The 25,000-nt window shown below is 49.0% G+C and overlaps 1 protein-coding gene across 1 annotated transcript in view; it reads right to left on the bottom strand.

The window, feature by feature from the left end:
- slc9a5 (solute carrier family 9 member A5) overlaps positions 1-23,361 on the bottom strand; it is a gene marked incomplete at its 5' end in the record, with an annotated part of 29,600 nt that extends 6,239 nt beyond the window's left edge. The window contains 10 exons of the mRNA XM_030086868.1: positions 7,754-7,903; positions 8,231-8,357; positions 8,653-8,744; positions 17,348-17,474; positions 17,690-17,760; positions 18,011-18,100; positions 19,316-19,518; positions 20,072-20,292; positions 22,799-22,976; positions 23,250-23,361. Coding sequence (XP_029942728.1) covers positions 7,754-7,903; positions 8,231-8,357; positions 8,653-8,744; positions 17,348-17,474; positions 17,690-17,760; positions 18,011-18,100; positions 19,316-19,518; positions 20,072-20,292; positions 22,799-22,976; positions 23,250-23,361 — 1,371 coding nt within the window. The remainder of the gene's footprint in view (positions 1-7,753; positions 7,904-8,230; positions 8,358-8,652; positions 8,745-17,347; positions 17,475-17,689; positions 17,761-18,010; positions 18,101-19,315; positions 19,519-20,071; positions 20,293-22,798; positions 22,977-23,249) is intronic.
- Positions 23,362-25,000: the final 1,639 nt, after the last annotated feature.

Below are 25,000 nucleotides of genomic sequence, written 5' to 3'. Positions count from 1 at the left end.
TAGTATCTACCAACTAGTCTCTACCAACTAATCTCTACCAGCTACTCTCTACCAACTAGTCTCTACCAACTAGTCTCTACCAGCTACTCTCTACCAACTAGTCTCTACCAACTAGTCTCTACCAGCTAGTATCTACCAACTAGTCTCTACCAACTAGTCTCTACCAACTATTCTCTACCAACTAATCTCTACCAGCTACTCTCTACCAGCTAGTCTCTACCAACTAGTCTCTACCAACTGGTCTCTACCAACTAATCTCTACGAGCTACTCTCTACCAGCTACTCTCTACCAACTGGTCTCTACCAACTAGTCTCTACCAACTAGTCTCTACCAACTAATCTCTACCAGCTACTCTCTACCAACTAGTCTCTACTAACTAGTCTCTACCAACTAATCTCTACCAGCTACTCTCTACCAACTGGTCTCTACCAACTAGTCTCTACCAACTAGTCTACCAACTAGTCTTTACCAACGAGTCTTTACCAGCTAGTCTCTACCAGCTAGTCTCTACCAGCTAGTCTCTACCAACTAGTCTCTACCAACTAGTCTTTACCAGCTAGTCTTTACCAACTAGTCTTTACCAACTAGTCTCTACCAGCTAGTCTCTACCAACTATTCTCTACCAGCTAGTCTCTACCAACTTGTCTTTACCAGCTAGTCTTTACCAGCTAGTCTCTACCAGCTAGTCTCTACCAGTTAGTCTCTCCCAACTAGTCTTTACCAGCTAGTCTCTACCAGCTAGTCTCTACCAGCTAGTCTCTACCAGTTAGTCTCTCCCAACTAGTCTTTACCAGCTAGTCTTCACCAGCTATTCTCTACCAGCTAGTCTCTACCAACTAGTCTCTACCAGTTAGTCTCTCCCAACTAGTCTTTACCAGCTAGTCTTTACCAGCTACTCTCTACCAGCTAGTCTCTACCAGCTAGTCTCTCCCAACTAGTCTTTACCAGCTAGTCTCTACCAGCTAGTCTCTACCAACTAGTCTCTACCAGCTAGTCTCTACCAGTTAGTCTCTCCCAACTAGTCTTTACCAGCTAGTCTTTACCAGCTACTCTCTACCAGCTAGTCTCTACCAGCTACTCTCTACCAGCTAGTCTCTACCAACTACTCTCTACCAGTTAGTCTCTCCCAACTAGTCTTTACCAGCTAGTCTTTACCAGCTACTCTCTACCAACTAGTCTCTACCAACTAGTCTCTACCAGCTAGTATCTACCAACTAGTCTCTACCAACTAGTCTCTACCAACTATTCTCTACCAACTAATCTCTACCAGCTACTCTCTACCAGCTAGTCTCTACCAACTAGTCTCTACCAACTGGTCTCTACCAACTAATCTCTACGAGCTACTCTCTACCAGCTACTCTCTACCAACTGGTCTCTACCAACTAGTCTCTACCAACTAGTCTCTACCAACTAATCTCTACCAGCTACTCTCTACCAACTAGTCTCTACTAACTAGTCTCTACCAACTAATCTCTACCAGCTACTCTCTACCAACTGGTCTCTACCAACTAGTCTCTACCAACTAGTCTACCAACTAGTCTTTACCAACGAGTCTTTACCAGCTAGTCTCTACCAGCTAGTCTCTACCAGCTAGTCTCTACCAACTAGTCTCTACCAACTAGTCTTTACCAGCTAGTCTTTACCAACTAGTCTTTACCAACTAGTCTCTACCAGCTAGTCTCTACCAACTATTCTCTACCAGCTAGTCTCTACCAACTTGTCTTTACCAGCTAGTCTTTACCAGCTAGTCTCTACCAGCTAGTCTCTACCAGTTAGTCTCTCCCAACTAGTCTTTACCAGCTAGTCTCTACCAGCTAGTCTCTACCAGCTAGTCTCTACCAGTTAGTCTCTCCCAACTAGTCTTTACCAGCCAGTCTTCACCAGCTATTCTCTACCAGCTAGTCTCTACCAACTAGTCTCTACCAGTTAGTCTCTCCCAACTAGTCTTTACCAGCTAGTCTTTACCAGCTACTCTCTACCAGCTAGTCTCTACCAGCTAGTCTCTCCCAACTAGTCTTTACCAGCTAGTCTCTACCAGCTAGTCTCTACCAACTAGTCTCTACCAGCTAGTCTCTACCAGTTAGTCTCTCCCAACTAGTCTTTACCAGCTAGTCTTTACCAGCTACTCTCTACCAGCTAGTCTCTACCAGCTACTCTCTACCAGCTAGTCTCTACCAACTACTCTCTACCAGTTAGTCTCTCCCAACTAGTCTTTACCAGCTAGTCTTTACCAGCTACTCTCTACCAGCTAGTCTATACCAGCTAGTCTCTACCAGCTAGTCTCTACCAACTAGTCTCTACCAACAGTAACAGTGAAGGAGGCCACAAGATTCAAAAGTTTTAAAACTAAGCTAAAAGAATGGCTCATATCAACACAAATTTGTGAACATGAGTGAGTAATACAAAATAATATGCATTCTACAGATATGTGCAATGCAACACAACACTTTAGGGCAATGTACAAAAAAATAAAACAAAGCACTTTATGGATGTGTGCAATACAACAAAGCACTTTAGGGCAAGGTGCAATGCAACAGAGCACTTTAAAGAGAAGTAATTTTAGTGAATATACTGTTATGATTTTTAAAGATTGGAATAACTGTAACTTGTAGCTATAAGTTTATTTATTGTAACTATGCTGAATTTATTGGTTTGGCAATCTTTCTTCAGGTTCTCTTGTCTGGGTTTGTGGTTGTGAATTGTCTCTGTGTGGTGTCCTTGTTTTTGTCTATTTCTATGATTGTGTGTTGTGGTGTATTGTGACCCCTGTATTCTGCGCTGTCACTGATTCCCTGTCGTTTTTTTTGTTTACATGACATTTTGTTTACATCACATTCACCTGTTTCGGGACTACGGATGGAAATTAGCCCATGCTACATCCTGGCATATTTATACATGTTGTTCATTAATATGGACTGTCCCTATCAAATAAACAAATAAATAAATTAAAGCCGCAAGCGGCATTGGTCGGGACCGAGCCTCCCCGCCGGCCCGCGACTGAGATGTCGTCATACCTTGTTGACCGATTTCCAGGCCACAGGGACTTTGGCTACTCTGTAAACATCCATTTTCATTATTTTACCTCATTTTCTGTTGTAAAAGGGCTTTTATTTTGAAGGAATTTTGGTCTTTTATTTTAGAAAGGACTTTCTTTCTATATGCTGTCATTAACACTGGTTAGCCCAAAATTGTCAATGTGTTTTGTTTGAAATGTCATTTTTCACAAAATTTTGACTTTTATTTTGAAGGGGTTTGAGGCTCTTATTTTGACACTTGAGAAACCTTTTAGAACTCAATGAGACAAACGCGTCAGTGTTGGTTTGACCTTTCTATGACATTCCTGTGGGCCGTAGCGACCATTTTCATTTTTGTAGGTGGCGCTAGAGAGCAGATGGAGTTATTTTTTCTATTTTATAAAATTTTTCACCAGTCCGGATGCGCGTGTCAAATTTGGTGAGTTTTCGTGCATGTTTAGCGGGTCAAATTTGAGTTTGTTTCAACGATGGAATAATAACTAGCTGTTAGCATCTGTCATCCGTTAGCATTGTTCTTTTTAGCTCCACTAGCATCTTCCATCCTTTAAAATGAAGATGTTTGCATCTCATCTATTAGCATGTACCTGCTAGCATCTTCCATTCATTTCACTGGAAATGTTAGCATGCCATCTACTAGCATGTAGGTGTTAGCATCTGTCATCTGTTAACATGGGTTTTTTTTTTAGCACTACTAGCATCTCCCATCCATTAACATGGAGTTGTTAGCATGTCCCATCCACTAACATGGAGTAGTTAGCATCTGTCATCCACTAACATGGGCTGTGTTCGAAACCGCATACTGTCTACTACATCCTTACATACTCATACTATCCATCCTGCATCCTGCTTACTCAGTCCATCAAACAGTATGCGAAGCGTTTACACTACAGCATACTACATAATAACCCACAATGCATTGCACTTCTTCCATGAGCAGAAATCGATCTGCTAAAGCTGATTTCACTTTAGCTCTAAACTCGTCAAATGTATAACTTCATCGAGATTTTTTTTAAAATTAGGCGACAAAGTGGTGGTTTAGAGCCCGAGTGTGTCGTTTATTTGTCCGAATATCAGCCGTTTAGGATTTTGTTCGGACGAATTCGGAGAAATTCAAGCCAGCCGCAGTGAGCAACGCACTTCCGGTTATTTTCACCAAAATAACCACCCCTTTCCCTTTCTCATGCAAAACAACCTCAGTTGATAAATCTGTGCTTTTACTTTGAAAACAAGAAGGCAACCTTTCAGTAATATATCTCGCTTAACATCGCCGTTTGGACCGGTGTCCCGTTAACGGACCACTTATTATGCCAATTATGATGCTTTACCGACGGAGAGTTTTTTCGGCTCTTCAACAAAGATCGGCTCGCCGTCTTCGGTACATCATGGTCGCTTTCAGCATGGACTTGTTCTCAGATGTAAGGTTTTTTTTTGTTTGTTTTTTTGTTTTTTGTTTTTACTATTTTTAATCATTGTCAATGCAATCAAAAATCTCGCAACATAACATACCTACGAGCACAAACAATGGAGGGAAGATTAAATCTAGAACCATACTCAGCTTGCTAAATGTACATCATGAAGAAACAGTCATTGTGAACTGAATAAAGTTTATTCAAATGTCCGTCGCGTTGCATCTTGGGCAATTTCAGTATGAGTAGTGAACACACGATGTATACTCAACATTTCTGGCGAATGCAGTATGCATCCGGGAACTTCTCGCATACTCAAAATCGCATACTGCCAGTGTAAACACACTGCATACTCAATAAGTTAGTATGAGTAGTACGTAAGTATGCGGTTTCGAACACAGCCATGGAGCTGTTAGCTTCTCCCATCTGCTTTTGACAGTCACTGAATGAAGGCAATCAGTGTCAGAGTTTGATTGACAGCTGCTGTCAGCTGTGTAACTGCACTGTATGCCCATATATGGTCATGTCAGTTAGAGTGGGAGAGAGGAGAAAATTAAAGCTTCTGTTTGGGAAACAACTGCTCCTTGTTCCTTCCCTGTTTGGCAAAACTGAACAAAAAATATCACGTTTGATAGGAAAATTAGCTGTCTTTCAGTTGGTGAGGCTTTCAGAGCAGTCAGACTTTTAGTTTGGACCGTAGAGGCCTCAGTTTGTGAGAAGCGCGAGATTTTTCCCCATCCGGCTCCATTATAACTGAGAGCAAAAAAAATGCAGAGCGCACACCTTTTCATACCTGTGAAAACGTACATATATCATGAAATTTTCCCCACTTATGTTACATCATGTTGTTCGGGAGAACCTGGTGACACTTTACGTGTGCTCAGTTTGTTGATAGGAGTCACGGTTTAGCCACACTCAATGCTTGTTTGAGGTGCTGAAAAAAGGCGAATTGTTCAATTTTTTACCCCATTATAACGGATGAGGGCAGGAGCAAGGCAGGATTTCAGACTTCCAAATTTGAATGCTAATAAAATCTACACCGTTAGACTTCTGACAAAGTTTTGAACAACTTCTGAAGAGAATTTTGTCCTCTATCACGTCGCGTGACTCTTATGTCTGTACGACAAACGGTTTCAGAGGAGATAATTTTTTCGTGAGGAGTGATTTTGAGCAAAATTTTACATTGAAAGGGAAATGGCGGAATTCCTGTTGGATTTAGGTCAGGTGTGTCAGCACGTGAAATGTAGATCTCTATGAGACGAACGTGTGAGTGTTGGTTTGACCTCTCTACGACATTCCTGCGGGCCGTGGCGCCTATTTTACTGTTTCCAGGTGGCACAGATGGGGTTATTTTTTTCCATTTTATAAAATTTTTTGCCGGTCATGATGTGCGTGCCAAATTTGGTGAGTTTTCGTGCATGTTTAGGGGGTCAAATTTGTGTTTATAGACAAGGCCAGTAGAATAATTAAAGCGGCAAGTGGCATTGGTCGGACCGAGCCTCCTTGCCGGCCCGCGACTGAGACGTCCACCCACTAACATGGAGCTGTTAGCATCTGTCATCCACTAACATGGAGTTGTTAACCGGTCCCATCCACTAACATGTAGCTGTTAGCATGTCCCATCCACTAACATGGAGCTGTTAGCATCTGTCATCCACTAAAAAGGAGTTGTTAGCATGTCCCATCCACGAACATGGAGTTGTTAGCATCTCCCATCCGCTAACATGGAGTAGTTAGCATCTCCCATCCACTAACATGGAGCTGTTAGCTTCTCCCATCTGCTTTTGACAGTCACTGAATGAAGGCACTGAGTGTCAGAGTTTGATTGACAGCTGCTGTCAGCTGTGTAACTGCACTGTATGCCCATATATGGTCATGTCTGTTAGAGTGGAGAGAGGAGAAAATAAAAGTTTTTTTTTTGGGAAACAACGGCTCCTTGTTCCGTTCCTGTTTGGCAAAACGGAACAAAAAATATCACGTTTGATAGGAAAATTAGCTGTCTTTCAGTTGGTGAGGCTTTCAGAGCAGTCAGACTTTTAGTTTGGACCGTAGAGGCCTCAGTTTGTGAGAAGCACGAGATTTTTCCCCATCCGGCTCCATTGTAACAGAGAGCAAAAAAAATGCAGAGCGCACACCTTTTTATACCTATGAAAACGTACAGATATCATGACATTTTTAACACTTATGTTACATCATCTTATTCGGAAGGACCTGCTGATGCTTCACGTGTGCTCGGTTTGTTGATAGGAGTCACAGTTTAGCCACAGTCGCCACTTGTTCGAGGTGCTGAAAAAAGGCGACTTTTTTCGCTTTTTCCCCATTATAACGGATGAGGGCAGGAGCAAGGCAGGATTTCAGACTTCCAACTTTGAGGGTAATAAAATCCACACCGTTGGACTTTTGACAAAGTTGTTCACAACTTTTGTAGAAAAATGTGTCCTCTATCAAGTCGTGTGACTCTGTACGACAAACGGTCTCGGAGGAGATAATTTTTTTGTGAGGAGTGATTTGGGGCAAAATTTTACTTTGAAAGGGAAATTGTGGACTTCCTGTTGGATTTAGGTCAGGGGTGTCAGTGCGTGAAATGTAGATCTTGATGAGACGAACGCGTGAGTGTTGGTTTGATCTCTCTACGACATTCCTGCGGGCCGTGGCACCTATTTTACTGTTTCTAGGTGGCGCTAGAGAGCAAATGGGGTTGATTTTTCCATTTTCTAAAATTTTTTGCCGGTCATGATGTGCGTGCCAAATTTGGTGAGTTTTCGTGCATGTTTAGGGGGTCAAATTTGGGGTCAAATGAGTGGTGACGATAATATCTAAGAAGAAACACCGGTAGAACAATAGAGACCTTGCCCTCCGGCTCGGTCCCTAATAAAACTAGTCTCTATCAGCTAGTCACTAACAACTAGTTTGTACCAACTAGTCTCTACCAACTAGTCTCTACCAGCTAGTCTCAATCAACGAGTCTCTACCAGTTTAAACTGGTCTCGGAAAAGAATTTCAGTGCAATGATCCACTGGCCCCTTCCAAACTACCTCAGACTGAGAGAAGAGTGAGAGAAGAGTGAGAGAGGAGTGAGATAAGAGAGAGGAGTGAGAGGAGAGTAAGAGAGGAGTGAGTGACGAGTGAGAGAAGTGAGTGAAGAGTGAGAGGAGTGAGAGCAGAGCGAGAGAGGCGTGAGAGAGGAGTGAGAGCAGAATGATAAGAGTGAGAGCAGAGTGAGAGTGGAGTGAGTGTGGAGTGAGAGAAGAGAGAGCAGAGTGGTAACAGAGTGAGGGCAGAGTGCAGGGAGTGAGCGGGGTGTTCAGGACCTTCTTCAGGCTGCGGTCCTTCCGGTGCCGTTTGTGTCTGGAGGACTTGAAGTTCTCCAAGCGGCTCCTCATGTTCCTCTGGAAGACCTCCCGGTCCTGACGCTCCTGCTCCCCCAGAGGCATGAAGTGTCTGCTGTAGTGGGACTGATACTGCACACACACACACACACACACACACGCACACACACACACACACACACACACACACACACACACACACACACACACACGCACACACACACACACACACACACACACACACACACACACACACACACACACGCACACGCACGCATGCACACACACACCAGCACTCTGCTTTATTTTGGACGAGGGATTTCACAGATGAACAGAAGAGACGTCACCGTCTCCAACGTGACGGAGCTTCATCTGAAGGGTGGAGACTCTGGTGATGGTGGTGACAGGGTTGGTGACGATGGTGTAGGTGGTGTTGGTGATGGAGAACGTGTGCTGTACCCGTCTGCGGGGCTTGTACAGGTTCCCGGTGAGGACGTGGTGCGTCTCTGTCTCTTCCTCCACTTTGGACCCGGGAACGTTGTCAATCGCCTGGAGGTCCAAACACACACCGCTGCCGTTCTCCCGTCTGCAACGCAACACACAGCCAGCATGACAACAGCCACACCACAACCCAACACTACAGGCGGCATGACAACAGCTACAACACAACATCACAGGCGGCATGACAACTGCTACACAACAACACTACAGGCGGCATGACAACAGCCACATCAAAACACTACAGGTGGCATGACAACAGCTACACACACACACACACTCGGCATGAGGCCGGCTGCACAGCCAGACCTGGTCCCTGGACATGGCCCCTAGACTTGTTCCCTGGACCAGGTTCAGGGACCGGGGACGGTCATGTGACTCACAGGTAGTTGGAGACGTTGGTGACTTCAGGGAAGGACGTCCTGCTGGCCATCGAAGGCAAAGACAGTCTGGCTGAGGTCAGGATATTCCCCCCCTACACACACACACACACACACACACACACACACACACACACACACACACGGGTCAGAGTTTACATGCACTGTCTCACTTCATGTCCAGTAGAGACACAGCTGAGTGTCTCCAGTGGACATGAGACGTTTCTCTGAGTCTTTCTGCCTTCAATCCGTCCTGAACGCTGATGTGAACAGAACCTGCTCCGTCCCCGAGACACTGGGGGGCGCCACCTGCTGACACCCAGAGTGGAGGGGGATTTGGGGTGGTGGGGGTTCTGGCACTGCCCCGGCAGAGCCCCCCACGGACGTCAATGCTGCCGTCCCGCCTCCACCTCGTCCTCTCTTCAGCTGCTCCAGAGCACCACGGCAGGCAAACCATGATCCACGAGCACGGATCTCTGTGTGGAGGGGCTGGACTGCTGACGCCACTCCGGTGAGTGTTTTCCGTGTTGGTGAAGCTTGCGAGCGACTGACGTGCTTGCTGTCTCTCTCTTGCTATTTCTGTTAATTCACGAAGCAATCAAAAATCGGGGTTATTTATAGGGTTGCACCGATACCGATACTGGTATCGGCAGTGGCCCCATGGTATCGGTATCGGTATCGGTATCGGTATCGGCGAGTACTCACAAATAACACGCCGATGCCATTTTCCGACTTTCATATTGCACTTGAACGCACCGCCGTGTGAATTCATTCTTCGACATTCACGCTGTGTGATCTGTGTGTTCAGCGAATGATAGCAATGATTTTACATCCCAGTGAGGATCAGGTCTTGTTACAGAGCCTGGATCTGAGTCTGAAGAGCAGAACAGGAGTTTTATTAGTATCACGAGTCTTTGTGAGATGAAGCTGGTCTCCAGCCGCAGGAGCAGACTGAGTCTGGAGTTTAACTGAGTTCCCCGGTGAAGTCAGGAAAGCCGCCGGGCTCCAGGAGCAGGTCCGGCGGAGCGGCGAGCGGCTAACAGGAGCTGACTGGAGGTACCGGTCCAGGCTGACCGCCACATTCCACATAATGTGTGTCGTTCCGCTCTGCCGTCCGCAGTAAATACGTTACTGTTTTTAATCAATCAGCATCGTTCCACATCCTCTGCGCTGCGCTTTCTGTATGAACCGCGCAGCCGCGGGAGTCAGGAGGCTGCAGTGTGGTGAGTCCCGGTCGATGGTAACATAAAGAGGCCGTAGTGCAGCCACTGGAACACAAGCTGCCGTAAAACAGCAAAAAGGGAGGATCCCACAATGGCGTCGCTTAATTCACCTTATTATTTAATTACGGACTTACTTTTGTAGCATCTTTGATCTAGTTCTTATTTTTTACCTGGTATATTGAGTTCTGTGAGTTCCTATGTTTTCAAGTAACCTGAATGCACCGCTGTGGCGTGAGTGGCTGGGAGGGAGCAGGGGGCGGGGCCAGGAAGCCAGCATGTGTGCGTGTTGGAAAAATGGAGAGCGCTGCCTCTCAACTGTTTTTTCTTAAGACTGTTGTTTTGAGACCCGGTCCGGATAAGCGGTGGATGGATGGAAGGAAGGATGGATGGATGGATGGAAGGATGGATGGAAGGAAGGAAGGATGGATGGATGGATGGATGGATGGATGGATGGATGAATGGATGGATGTTTTGCTGTAGTGTTGCCATGGTTACAACCACAGTAAATTGTGAAGCTTAATAAACTAGCCTTAAGAATCCAACTCATCTTCCCTTCATGCTGCTGGATGTTACATCATCATATTCCAGTGCCTCTTGTGGCCCAAAAAATACGTATGTAGTAAATGGGGAGAATAGAAACAAGGAGAAGAAGGAAAAACAGCAACACTGCCCCCACGTGGTGGCTGAGGCAGAGGACGTGACCGTTCCTGACAATTAGAAGAAGCGTGGTATCGGCAGGGTATCGGTATCGGCCGATGCTGCACAGCCAGGTATCGGAATTGGTATCGTCAATCAAAAAATGGTATCGGTGCAACCCCAGTTATTTACGCCCCCGTGGTTATTTTCACCCCCGATTGACCAGCGATCTCTCGTGAATTACATTTCTTCTCCGCCGTTAGCGCCACCGGCGTGCTAACTAGCTTAGCGTGCTAACTAGCTTGGTCCGCCGGGACCGCTATGGCGTCCTCCCCTCTGCCTTCTTTTCTTTCCTGCTCAGTGTGCCGTATGTTGAGTCAGAACCCTGCCTCCCTTGACGATAGGGGTATTTGCGTAAAGTGCAGTGTATTGACAGCGCTGGAGGCCAGGGTAACCGAGTTAGAGGAGCGGCTGCACAGATGTGAGGGGCAGGGCAGCGCTAGCTACAGCCAGGTAGCGGCAGGGCTCGCAGCCCGTTCCCGCAGTGAGAGGAGTGTTAGCAAGCCTAGCCCCGCAGCGTGTCCCGAGCAGCCGGGGCAAGACCAGGACCGGTTTGTGACGGTCCGGAGGAAGGCCAGTGCTAAGCACCGCCACGTAGCACTCCAAGAACCGCTTCACGTCTGCAATAGGTTCTCTCCCCTCAGCGACGACACGCCGGCTGAACTGGACACGCTGGTGATTGGCAGCTCTATAGTTAGAGACGTGAAGCTGCCAGCGGTGAAGGTTAGGTGTTACCCGGGGGCCAGAGTGGGGGACATCGAGGGGAACCTTAGGCTTTTAAAACAGGAAGGTAGGAGATTCCGTCGACTCGTGATTCACGCAGGCGGTAATGATGCCCGGCGGAGACAATCAGAGGTGCTCAAATTACAAGTAGCCTCGGTGTGTGAATTGGCTAAGTCGATGTCTGATGCCGTAATATTCTCTGGTCCCCTGCCCAATTTGGTCAATGATGAAATGTATAGCCGACTTTCATCATTCAATCGCTGGTTGTCTAGATGGAGTGAGGAAAACGGAGTTATTTTTCTAAACAACTGGTGCACCTTCTGGGGAAAGCCTGGGCTCATCCGCAGGGACGGCATCCACCCAACTTTGGATGGTGCAGCCCTTTTAGCTCACAATATGGCTGATCGGCTTCGAACTCTAAATTGACAATCCAGCTATGAGCCCCGGGCGCAGAGCAGTCGTGTAGAACGCTCCTCTGTTGATCTTGTTGATCCCGTCACTAATCCTGCTCCCGGATTTTTACAAGTCAAGCATGGAGGTTTACCTAGGCTAACAGAGACTGAGTCTGTCCATAGTGCTCAAAGCATTAGAAAAAAGTCAGTGGGTAAAAAGCTTAACACCTGTAGGAGACAGAATAACTCTTCCAGTAGGAAATACATAAAATGTGGTCTACTAAACATTAGAGCAATCTCCACTAAATCTCTGTTAGTTAATGACCTTATCGGTGACAATAACATTGATCTCCTTGCTCTAACAGAAACTCGGCTTCAGCAAGATGACTATGTGAGGCTCAATGAATGTACCCCTCCAACCTATGTTAATTTCCAAACAGCTAGATCAACAGGTGGAGGTGGAGGTGTGGCAGTGATATCGCACTCCAGTCTTCTTCTTAAACCCAAAACTAATGTTAAATTCAACTCTTTTGAAAGCTTAATACTAACGCTTACTTGTCCAAATTGGAAGAATCAAAAAGCTGTGCTATTAATTATTGTGTATCGACCTCCTGGTCCTTACTCTGACTTTTTAACTGAGTTCTCAGAGTTTTTAAGCAGTATAGTATTGACTCATAACAAGATCCTTATAATAGGTGACTTTAACATCCATGTGGATGATTCTGGTGACAGTTTGAGTAATGCGTTTATTGCAGTATTAGATAGTATCGGTTTCACTCAAAATGTTGATGAATCCACTCATAGTCACAAGCACACCCTGGATCTGGTCTTAACATATAGGATAGAGGTCAGTGACCTAAATGTTCTCCCTCAGAACCCCATACTCTCAGACCATTTTTTAATTACTTTTCAGGTTTTGATTGAAGACTACTCTGCTCAAAAAGATAAAATTCAGCTGATACGGACATTATCTGAAAAATCTGTGGCTCGGTACAAAGAATTGATCCAGCCTGCATTTGCTGCATTATCTTGTGAACTCACAGAAATGAGCTTATTGACCAGTGGTGATAATAGTGATCAGTTTGTTGACAGTGCTATGCATTCACTAAAATCTGCCCTTGACGTAGTGGCTCCGTTGCAGCTGAAAACCAATCGACCCAGGCGCGTTGCTCAATCAATCAATCAATCAATCAATTTATTTTTGTATAGCCCAGTATCACAACAACAGTTGCCTCAGAGGGCTTCAAGATGTTACATTTGTCGGTAAAAGTAAAAACAGTGAATAAGCATAATGGTAATATGTCAATATTTACAGTAACGAGACAGAACGAAGCAACCACCGCCTTCGACCCTCACATCCGGCAAGAAAAAACTCCAAAAACCCAGTGGGAAAAGAAGAAATCTTGGGGAGAACCACAGTATGGAGGGATCCCTCTCCCAGGGACGGACAGCTTTGGCAACAGCTAGCATGAGACAATAAGAAGTAAAGCCTAGGACTATGTTGAGGACAGTTCGTTGGACGGTCCAGCACGGATCCCAGCAGTAGAACCGAAGCCAGTCCACGGGCAGGACCGACAGGGGTGTCCTCCCGGTCCGGACGGAGCTTGTTCATAGGCCTTCGTAATAGTGGAGTCAGCAACTGAAACTGGAGAAGACTCCCCCTCGAAGGGGGGGACAACAGGTGAAAAGCAATGAACGGACTAAAGGGAAGAACATTCAGACATTAGAGGACAGGGCTCAGTGCACCGTACTTCCCACAGCATTCTAGCTCCTGGGGCAGCTTTGTGGATACTTAACTGTTTAAACTAGTATTTAGTTAGTATAGTTTAGTTTAGTTTAATTTGGTTTGGTTTAGTTTAATTTTGTTTAGTGTAATTTGGTTTGGTTTGGTTTAGTTTAATTTAATTTAATTTAGTTTAGTTTAGTTTAGTTTAGTTTAGTTTAGTTTTGTTTAGTTTAGTTTGGTTTACTTTAGTTTGGTTTGGTTTGTTTTAGTTTAGTTTAGTTTAGTTTAGTTTAGTTTAGTTTGGTTTACTGTAGTTTGATTTGTTTTAGTTTAGTTTAGTTTAGTTTGGTTTACTTTAGTTTGGTTTGGTTTGTTTTAGTGTAGTTTAGTTTAGTGTAGTTTAGTTTAGTTTAGTTTAGTTTAGAATCCCTAGCTGACCTGCTCATAGGCTGCATCGAAGAGAAACGTCTTGAGCCTAACCTTAAATGTGGAGACTGTGTCTGCCTCTTTGACACCACTTGGAAGCTGGTTCCATAAAAATGGTGCCTGATAGCTAAAGGCTCTTCCACCTAGTGTCCATTTAGAGACTCTAGGAGTCACCAGTAACCCTGCATTTTGAGAGCGAAGTGCTCTGATTGGTTGATAAGGCGTTAAAGCATCTTGGAGATAGGTTGGAGCCATCCCATTTAGGATTTTGTAAGTGAGGAGAAGGATTTTAAATCTAACTCTAAACTCGACTGGAAGCCAGTGAAGAGATTTTAGAACGGGAGTAATGTGTTCACGTCTTCTAGTTCCAGTTAATAATCTGGCGGCTGCATTTTGAACCAACTGAAAGTTTTTTAATACACTTTTTGGGCAGGCTGCGAGAAGGGAGTTGCAGTAGTCCAGTCTAGTAGAAACAAATGCATGGATGAGTTTTTCTGCATCGCTTCTAGGTAAAATGTTTCTTATTTTAGCTATGTTGCGCAAGTGGAAATATGCTGTTTTCGAGACCGGAAACGCAAGGTGCGTACTGACAGCCCTCGGGGACATGAGAACGGTCGGGGGGGTGACACGCGGGGGCGCTTCAAATCCGGGAAGGCCCGTGCAGACCCGCCACCGACTTTGGAGACGGACAACAGATTAGAGCGGTTGCTCCATGGTTTAATTCTGAAACCCGTGTTCTCAAACAAAAAACTTGGCAATTAGAAAGACTGTGGCGTAAATCTAAATCAGAACAATCTCTGAAGGCTTGGAAATGTAGCTTGCTAAGCTATAAACAAACTCTTTTTAAAGCCAAGACATTATCTTACTCTTGTTTAATAGAAATAAACCAAAATAACCCTCGGTTTCTGTTCAACACTGTAGCCAGACTGACAAACAGTCATACTGTAGTGGAACCAGTAATCCCAGAATCTTTAAACTGCCATGACTTTCTTAAATTCTTTAATGATAAAATCATAACCATCACAGGTAAAATCAGTGAAGTGCTTTCCTCAGATCAAGCTCAGGGAATCCAGCCACTGCCGCCACCTGAAATACCTGAAATACTAGATAGTTTCTCATCAGTAGATGGGGCTGAGATTACTTCGATTGTAATGTCTTCTAAAACTTCGACCTGTCTCCTAGATCCAATTCCAACTAAGCTTTTCAAAGATATTCTTCCAGTTATCTTAAATACGATCATAACTATAATAAATACCTCTCTAGAAATTGGCTATGTGCCACAGTCATTTAAATTCGCAGTAATCAAACCACTGCTGAAAAAACCTAATCTTGATCCTGATATTCTAGCTAACTACAGACCGATATCAAATCTGCCTTTTATTTCAAAAGTCCTGGAAAAAGTCATGGTTAAACAGCTTTGCCGCCACCTACAGGACAATAGTTTATTTGAGAAATTTCAGTCAGGATATAGAGCTTATCACAGCACTGAGACTGCGTTAGTTAAAGTCACTAATGACTTGCTATTGGCGGCTGACGCAGGTCTAGTCTCAGTCCTGGTTCTCTTAGACCTCAGTGCAGCTTTTGATACAATCGACCACAATATTCTCCTGCAGAGGTTAGAATGTGAGGTCGGCATCAGAGGAAAAGCCCTCTGCTGGTTCAAATCCTATTTATCTAACAGGTACCAATTTGTTCACGTTAACCAACAGTCCTCACTGTGCTCCCAGGTCAGTTATGGGGTTCCTCAAGGGTCCGTGCTCGGGCCAATTTTATTTCTGTTATATATGCTTCCTTTAGGGAACATAATTAGAAGTCACGATATCAATTTTCATTGCTATGCAGATGACACACAATTGTATTTATCTATGAAACCTGATCAAACTAATCAAATAGACAGACTCAGTGACTGTATCAGAGAAATTAAATCCTGGATGACTACGAACTATCTCCGTCTGAATCCTGGCAAAACAGAGGTCATTATACTAGGCCCCCATAAACTGAGAGAGTGTCTATCTGAACAGATTATCACCTTAGATAACGTCAGTGTATCCTCCTCCTCTACTGTCAGGAACCTCGGGGTCTTATTTGATCAGGATATCTCCTTTAAAGCACACATCAACCTGGCTTGTAAAACAGCATATTTCCACTTGTGCAACATAGCTAAAATAAGAAACATTCTACCTAGAAGCGATGCAGAAAAACTCATCCATGCATTTGTTTCTACTAGACTGGACTACTGCAACTCCCTTCTTGCAGCCTGCCCAAAAAGTGTATTAAAAAACTTTCAGTTGGTTCAAAATGCGGCCGCCAGATTATTAACTGGAACTAGAAGACGTGAACACATTACTCCCGTTCTAAAATCTCTTCACTGGCTTCCTGTCGAGTTTAGAGTTAGATTTAAAATCCTTCTCCTCACTTACAAAATCCTAAATGGGATGGCTCCAACCTATCTCCAAGATGCTTTAACACCTTATCAACCAATCAGAGCACTTCGCTCTCAAAATGCAGGGTTACTGGTGACTCCTAGAGTCTCTAAATGGACACTAGGTGGAAGAGCCTTTAGCTATCAGGCACCGTTTTTATGGAACCAGCTTCCAAGTGGTGTCAAAGAGGCAGACACAGTCTCCACATTTAAGGTTAGGCTCAAGACGTTTCTCTTCGATGCAGCCTATGATCAGGTCAGCTAGGGATTCTAAACTAAACTAAACTAAACTAAACTAAACTAAACTAAACTAAACTAAACTAAACTAACTAAATACTAGTTTAAACAGTAAAGTATCCACAAAGCTGCCCCAGGAGCTAGAATGCTGTGGGAAGTACGGTGCACTGAGCCCTGTCCTCTAATGTCTAAATGTTATTCCCTTTAGTCCGTTCATTGCTTTTCACCTGCTGTCCCCCCCTTCGAGGGGGAGTCTTCTCCAGTTTCAGTTGCTGACTCCACTATCACGAGGGCCTACGAACAAGCTCCGTCCGGACCGGGAGGACACTCCTGTCGGTCCTGCCCGTGGACTGGCTTCGGTTCTACTGCTGGGATCCGTGGTTCTTGTGCTGGACCGTCCAACGGACTGTCCTCAACATAGTCCTAGGCTTTACTTCTTATTGTCTCATGCTAGCTGTTGCCAAAGCTGTCCGTCCCTGGGAGAGGGATCCCTCCATACTGTGGTTCTCCCCAAGATCTCTTCTTTTCCCACTGGGTTTCTGGAGTTTTTTCTTGCCAGATGTGAGGGTCTAAGGCGGTGGTTGCTTCGTTCTGTCTCGTTACTGTGAATTTGACATATTACCATTATGCTTATTCACTGTTGTTACTTTTACCGACCAATGTAACATCTTGAAGCCTCTGAGGCAGCTGTTGTTGTGATACTGGGCTATACAAAAATAAATTGATTGATTGATTGATGACGGATGCGACTTTGAAGAGTGACCTGGAGACCACAGCTCTGAGCTGGATGACATGGACGACATGTCCACCATGTGTCTCAGTGTGTGTGTGTGTGTGTGTATGTTTGTGAGACCTGGTCGATCAGGCTGATGGCGTCCCGGATGTTGATCCTCTGGTACGCCTCCCACAGCTCGCTCTTCCTGTAGACCGACTTCCTGAGCAGCAGCCTGCTGAGGTAGTTCTTATCGAACTGCTCCCACCTGCTCACACACACACACACACACACACACACACCATTAGTTGGACCATGGTCTTGGTCTGGATCCAGGTTCTGGTCTAAAGTTCTCCTGTCTCGACCTCAGGAACCAGTCCAGGTTTGTAACATGAGTCCCTGAAACATCACGATCCAGAAGAACCAGCAGAACCAGAACATCCAGAGGAACCAGAGGAACCAGGTGGTCCAGTCTGGACTCACTTGTCCCTCCAGTGGTGGTAGCCCTGCAGTCCTGCTATGTCCTCCACTGCTGCCAGGATGTGGTCAAAGGCCTGAGGACACACGCACACACACACACACACACACACACACACACACACACACACACACACACACACACACTTACATGGAAAATGTAAATAATAAAATGATGAACATCAGAAAAGAGGAGGAGTGAAGTCAGAACCAGAACCAGGACCAGCAGGATCTGGTCAGGACCAGCAGGATCTGGTCAGGACCAGCAGGATCCGGTCAGGACCAGCAGGATCCGGTCAGGACCAGCAGGATCTGGTCAGGACCCACCCTCTCGTGGATCTCCTCGTTGATGCTGAGCTTCCTGTTGGTGGATCGAGGAACTTTGAGCCACTTGACCAGAGGCTTGATGGTCAGACCCTGAGGAGACAGAGGAGGACCTGAGACCCGATGTCCCCTGAGACCAGATGTCCCCTGAGACCCGATGTCCCCTGAGACCTGATGGATCCCTCAGGTATCATGGGGACCTTCTCCTGCTCAACAGGGCCTCTGGAGGTCTTGGTTCTTGTCTTCATTCTGTCGTTCCCCCCCACCGAAGGAACAGAACCCCCCAGCCCCACTAGCACCCCCGACCCCCAACCCCACCTCCATGCACCACCTCCATTTTCAGGTGGTGCTCGGGGACGGGAACCGATTCAGTACCAGTACCCGGTCCCTGGGAACTTGCGCCGGGACTCAGCAGAACCCGAGTTCTGAGTGTTACGTGGTGAGAAATGATCATTTGTTGTTGGCAGCAGACGAGATGCTAATGGACGCTAGCATGCTAGCATCAATTAGCATGCTAACGGATGCTAGCATGCTAACGGAAGCTAACGTGCTAATGGAGTAAAGCAGCAGTTTCAGCCGCAGACCTGAAGCTGTCAAAACTCTCGGTGCAATGACGAGTTCAGTCCGCACGCCGTTCTGAAACGGGGCGCCGGGTTCTGAAACGGGGCGCCGGGCTCTGAAACGGGGCGCCGGGTTCTGAAACGGGGCGCCGGGTTCTGAAACGGGGCGCCGGGTTCTGAAACGGGGCGCCGGGCTCTGAAACGGGGCGCCGGGTTCTGAAACGGGGCGCCGGGCTCTGAAACGGGGCGCCGGGTTCTGAAACGGGGCGCCGGGCTCTGAAACGGGGCGCCGGGTTCTGAAACAGGGCGCCGGGTTCTGAAACAGGGCGCCGGGTTCTGAAACGGGGCGCCGGGTTCTGAAACGGGGCGCCGGGTTCTGAAACAGGGCGCCGGGTTCTGAAACGGGGCGCCGGGTTCTGAAACGGGGCGCCGGATTCTGAAACGGGGCGCCGGGTTCTGAAACGGGGCGCCGGATTCTGAAACGGGGCGCCGGGTTCTGAAACGGGGCGCCGGGTTCTGAAACGGGGCGCCGGATTCTGAAACGGGGCGCCATTCTGGTTCCTGATGCGTCGTTCTTGTGCTGCGTTCAAGTCAGCTTGGAAAACTGAAACTCTTCCGCCGCCTCGCCGCCTCGGGGAACCGCAGCACCATTTGACGTAACGTGACTCGGTGCTGGTCCCGATGGGGTTCTGTCGGTCCCACTACCAGGATCAGACTGGGTCCCTGGACCGGGTCTACTGGGTCTCACCTGGAACATGACGGTGAAGAAGACCACCACGATGGTCGTAGCCACGAAGTAGTCTTTGGCTTTGACCCGTTCTGGATCCAGGAGAACCACCAGGGCGAACGCCACCGCCCCCCGCAGGCCGCCGTATGACATCACCACCTGGTCGATCCGGTCCAGGGGGACCAGCCGGAACCGGTTCAGGACCCACGTCTGGCCCACCACACCTGAAACACATGAGGCCGAGTCAGAACCTTCCAGGACCACCTGGACAAGATCCTGGTGCTGGATCTACAGATCCTGGACTCTGAAGCTGGATATACAGATCCTGGACTCTGAAGCTGGACCTTGACCCTGAACCCTGCTCCAGTGGGGAGAGCAGTCATCTCTCAACCTGGAGGTTGCTGGTTCGGTTCCTGTCCCCCTGTCAGAGTCCTTGGGGGAGCAGGAGAGTCTGATGCTGGTCCTCAACTTTGCTTTTTAGTGCTTAACTTTAACTTTGACTTCACAGCACCTGATGAAGTACCACTTGACTTTTTATTGTTGGATTTATTTACTTATTTATTTATTAAGGCTGTTTTTGTCTTTTTAACTGTACTTTTTAACTTTATTTCTATTTCTGGATTTATGAATGTGAGCAACAGACGACACCGTTTCCTTTGGGATTAATAAAGTATTTATCTGTCTGGGCAAGACACTGAACCCTGAATTTAACCCGGTGGACAGGCTGAGTGTGTGTGTGTGTGTGTGTGTGTGTGTGTGTGTGTGTGTGTCACTGACCCACGGCCCTGAAGACCAGGATGAAGACCAGGGTGCAGGCCACCAGGCCGGAGTCCCAGGCCCACTTGGTCTTGTCGACGGCGGAGATGCCGAGGAAGATGAAGATGACGGTCTCGGCGATGCTGGCCAGAGTCTTCATCGTGTACTTGACGGCGGTCCGGGACTTCTGGGAGATGTTGGCCTCCACGTACTTGTTGGCCCCGATGCCGCAGAAGGTCATCCTGAGGGCGGGGCCAGCACACAGCAAACAAACAAACAAACGAACAAGAAACAAGCCATCAGTAAACAAACAGACCATCAACAAACAAACATCAATAAAGAAACAAGAAGCAACAAAACCATCAATAAACTAGAAAGTGGCCCTCAGAGAGGCAGCCCCCCCCCCCTCAGAGAGGCAGCCCCCCCCCCCTCAGAGAGGCAGCCCCCCCCCCCTCAGAGAGGCAGCCCCCCCCCCCCCCCCTCAGAGAGGCAGCCCCCCCCCTCAGAGAGGCAGCCCCCCCCCCCTCAGAGAGGCAGCCCCCCCCCCCCTCAGAGAGGCAGCCCCCCCCTCAGAGAGGCAGCCCCCCCCCCCCCCCCCCAATCCGTCACCAGCAGCCAGAAGAACAGCAGATATGATCAAACACTGATCGGAGCGGAGCGCTGCGGCGCCTCTCTCTCTCGCCCTCTCTCCCTGTGTGTGTGTGTGTGTGTGTGTGTGTGTGTGTGTGTGTGTGTGTGTGTGTGTGTTTATCTGAAAAGGAAAACCGAAGAGCGACTTAACTTATGTTATTTATCTTCATTTTAATTTGAAAATTGACCGGATTCTCCAGTATTTTCCGTTCCCGGCTTCCCGTCTGGAGCGATCTGCTCAGTCCAGCGTTACAGCCGGCGCTCCACGGCGAGCCGCCACCCTCCTGTATGAGCCGTCAGAGCCGCCACCCTCCTGTATGAGCCGTCAGAGCCGCCACCCTCCTGTATGAGCCGTCAGAGCCGCCACCCTCCTGTATGAGCCGTCAGAGCCGCCACCCTCCTGTATGAACCGTCAGAGCCGCCACCCTCCTGTATGAGCCGTCAGAGCCGCCACCCTCCTGTATGAGCCGTCAGAGCCGCCACCCTCCTGTATGAGCCGTCAGAGCCGCCACCCTCCTGTATGAGCCGTCAGAGCCGCCACCCTCCTGTATGAACCGTCAGAGCCGCCACCCTCCTGTATGAGCCGTCAGAGCCGCCACCCTCCTGTATGAGCCGTCAGAGCCGCCACCCTCCTGTATGAGCCGTCAGAGCCGCCACCCTCCTGTATGAGCCGTCAGATTGGTTAACGGGGCGCCGATCTGAAACTCGGAGGTCGGCGCTTCCGCCTCCACGTCCTGTGAACCAGGCGTTTGTCCCCCCTGTCGGCGGCCTGCCCAACCATGTGACAGACTCCCTGTCTGTCAATGAAGAATCTTTTAAAGAACTCCTGGATCCAGACGGTGATCCGGATCTTCACCAAAACTTAATGGATTCTAAGTGAGCCCAGGACCCCCCTTTCCACTCAGTCTGATTGCAATCCGTCCAGAACTTTTTCCAGAATCTTGCTAACAAACCAACCAACCAACCAACCGACGTGACTACATAACCTCCTGGCAGAGGTTACAAACAAACCATCAATAAACAAACAAGAAGAAAACAAACCATTGAAAGACAAACAAACAAACCAGTAACAATCAAACAATAAACAAACCATCAACAAACAAACCATCAAAAGACCAACAATAAGTAATAATTAAAGAAACAACCAAACCCTCAATAAACAGTCAAAGAACCACCAATAAATAAACAAACTGTCAACAAAAATCAAACCATCTACAAACAAACAAGCCATGAATAAAGGAAAGTTAGGAATGTACCTACGGTTCTCTTTCATCCCTCCTGACCGCTGGAGGCGGAGCTTAAAGCTCTGGAATGTTCCCTTCACCATGTGCAGTTGCAGTATGAACACCAACAGTCACTCGTGACCCCTGGGTGACCCCTGGGTGACCCCTGGGTGACTTTCCAGAGCTTTAAGCTCCGCCTCTTGTGCTCAGCAGGCATGAAACAGAACTAGCAAACCATCAGCTGAGGCCTGGCGGCACAGAGGACAGACGAGGACAATGGAGGGACGTCTTCTGTCCCCCTTCCGTCCTCAAGCTGCAGCTTCCCTTTGAGCCAAGCAGGTGAGAAAAGCCTGCACCCTTTTCCCAGAATGCCTTGCGTGTCTCCTTCCTGCACCTCAACACCCAAAGCTGCCCTGTCCCGCCCAGCGGCCCACCGCAGCAGACCCAGACCCGGGACTGATCCGGGACTTCTGGGTAACCCGGGATCAGAGCAGGGTAGAGGAGCGGGAGATCCAGAACCAGACCCTGAGCAGACCCCGGCGATCGATCCCAGAGTCCCCGATTCACCATGACGACCAGACTGGAGTCCTGCTCTCCACCGGGACAGGAGGTTACTACAGAACAGTCTGCCCCCCCCCCCCCCCCGGACCCAGGACAACAGAGCCTTTAGCCCCGCCCCCCCAGACCCAGAACAACAGAGCCTTTAGCCCCGCCCCCCGGACCCAGGACAACAGAGCCTTTAGCCCCGCCCTCTATCAGGAATGTGACTGTGTAACCCCGGACTGATCCCTGGTCTTGGTTTGGTGCAGCGGACTGCTGGACTTCCTGTCTGGCTGCAGACCCCCCCGCCCCTCCCCCAGCCCCGCCCCCCGGGCTGAAGTGGGCGTGGACTCACGACAGGATGGCGGACAGCGAGAAGAGCTCGGCCGTCAGGTAGGCCAGGTAGACCAGCAGGAAGACGAAGAGCGGCTCGATGATCCGGACCCGCTTGGTGAAGCGAGTGATGAAGCTCAGGAGGACGGCGAAGACCAGACCCACCAGGGTCCCCCCAAGACTGACGATGAGGAAGGAGGCTGAGGAAGAGGAGCGGGGGGGGGGGGGGGGGGGGGAGTGAGGAGGACAACCATGACGATGAGGAGAAGAGGAGGAGGAGGAGGAGGAGGAGGAGGAGGAGGAGGAGGAGAAGAGGAGGAGGAGGAAGAGGAGGAGGAGGAGGAGGAGGAGGAGAAGAGGAGGAGGAGGAGGAGGAAGAGGAGGAGGAGGAGAAGAGGAGGGAGGAGGAGGAGGAGGAGGAGGAGGAGGAGGAGGAGGAGGAGGAGGAGGAGGAGGAGGAGGCAGTGACTCACCGACTCCTTTGAAGTAATCTGCCATCTGGACGTTTTCAACTCCGACCTCCACGAAGGAGATGTAGACTTTATATAGAACCTGGAGGAAGAGGTCAGAGGTCAGAGGAGGAATGAGAAGGCCAGAGGTTAGAGGAGGGCAAAAGAGGTCAGAGAAGGTCAGAGGTCAGAGGAGGTCAGAGGTTAGAGGAGGTCAGAGGTTAGAGGAGGTCAGAAGAAGAGGTCAGAGGTCACTTCCTGTTCAGTCCATCATGACCATAAAGTACCTGAGAAGAAATTCTTCATGAATAAATCCCAGAAACCAAAAAACAGAAGATCAAACATGTGAGGCTGATCAGCTGACGGGAGAGGATCGATTAACCAGGACTAGTTCACCGTTTAACCGTTAACCCAGAACAGGAGCTTTGACTGATGAGTACTGTTGGTTATTTTATTATTTTAGCTCCAGCTGGAGGAGCTCTGGTGTCTTCCTGCAGCTGGTGTCAAATTACAGAGATCGATGACGGCGCTGCAGACGATTCGTTCCAGTGGCTTCACGTTGTGCAGTAGGGGAGGGGGCGTGTCTGTTAGGGGAGGGGGCGTGTCTCTGTCAGGGGAGGGGGCGTGTCTGTTAGGGGAGGGGGCGTGTCTCTGTCAGGGGAGGGGGCGTGTCTGTTAGGGGAGGGGGCGTGTCTCTGTCAGGGGAGGGGGCGTGTCTCTGTCAGGGCAGGGGGCGTGTCTCTGTTAGGGGAGGGGGGCGTGTCTCTGTCAGGGGAGGGGGCGTGTCTCTGTTAGGGGAGGGGGGCGTGTCTCTGTCAGGGGAGGGGGCGTGTCTCTGTTAGGGGAGGGGGGCGTGTCTCTGTCAGGGGAGGGGGCGTGTCTCTGTCAGGGGAGGGGGCGTGTCTCTGTTAGGGGAGGGGGCGTGTCTCTGTCAGGGGAGGGGGCGTGTCTCTGTTAGGGGAGGGGGCGTGTCTCTGTCAGGGGAGGGGGGCGTGTCTCTGTCAGGGGAGGGGGCGTGTCTCTGTTAGGGGAGGGGGCGTGTCTCTGTTAGGGGAGGGGGCGTGTCTCTGTCAGGGGAGGGGGGGCGTGTCTCTGTTAGGGGAGGGGGCGTGTCTCTGTCAGGGGAGGGGGGCGTGTCTCTGTCAGGGGAGGGGGCGTGTCTGTTAGGGGAGGGGGCGTGTCTCTGTCAGGGGTGGGGGCGTGTCTCTGTCAGGGCAGGGGGCGTGCCTCTGTTAGGGGAGGGGGCGTGCCTCTGTTAGGGGAGGGGGGCGTGTCTCTGTCAGGGGAGGGGGCGTGTCTCTGTTAGGGGAGGGGGGCGTGTCTCTGTCAGGGGAGGGGGCGTGTCTCTGTCAGGGGAGGGGGCGTGTCTCTGTCAGGGGAGGGGGCGTGTCTCTGTGAGGGGAGGGGGCGTGTCCTGTTAGGGGAGGGGGCGTGTCTCTGTTAGGGGAGGGGGGCGTGTCTCTGTCAGGGGAGGGGGGCGTGTCTCTGTTAGGGGAGGGGGCGTGTCTCTGTCAGGGGAGGGGGCGTGCCTCTGTTAGGGGAGGGGGGCGTGTCTCTGTCAGGGGAGGGGGCGTGTCTCTGTCAGGGGAGGGGGCGTGTCTCTGTCAGGGGAGGGGGGCGTGTCCTCTGTCAGGGGAGGGGGGGCGTGTCTCTGTCAGGGGAGGGGGCGTGTCTCTGTTAGGGGAGGGGGCGTGTCTCTGGTCAGGGGGAGGGGGCGTGTCTCTGTTAGGGGAGGGGGCGTGTCTCTGTTAGGGGAGGGGGGCGTGTCTCTGTCC

Source organism: Salarias fasciatus, unplaced genomic scaffold, assembly GCF_902148845.1.
Source record: "Salarias fasciatus unplaced genomic scaffold, fSalaFa1.1, whole genome shotgun sequence".
NCBI classification, from domain to species: domain Eukaryota; kingdom Metazoa; phylum Chordata; class Actinopteri; order Blenniiformes; family Blenniidae; genus Salarias; species Salarias fasciatus.
Note: the sequence above shows the minus strand (reverse complement) of the source record. Positions and strands in the feature narration are given on the sequence as shown.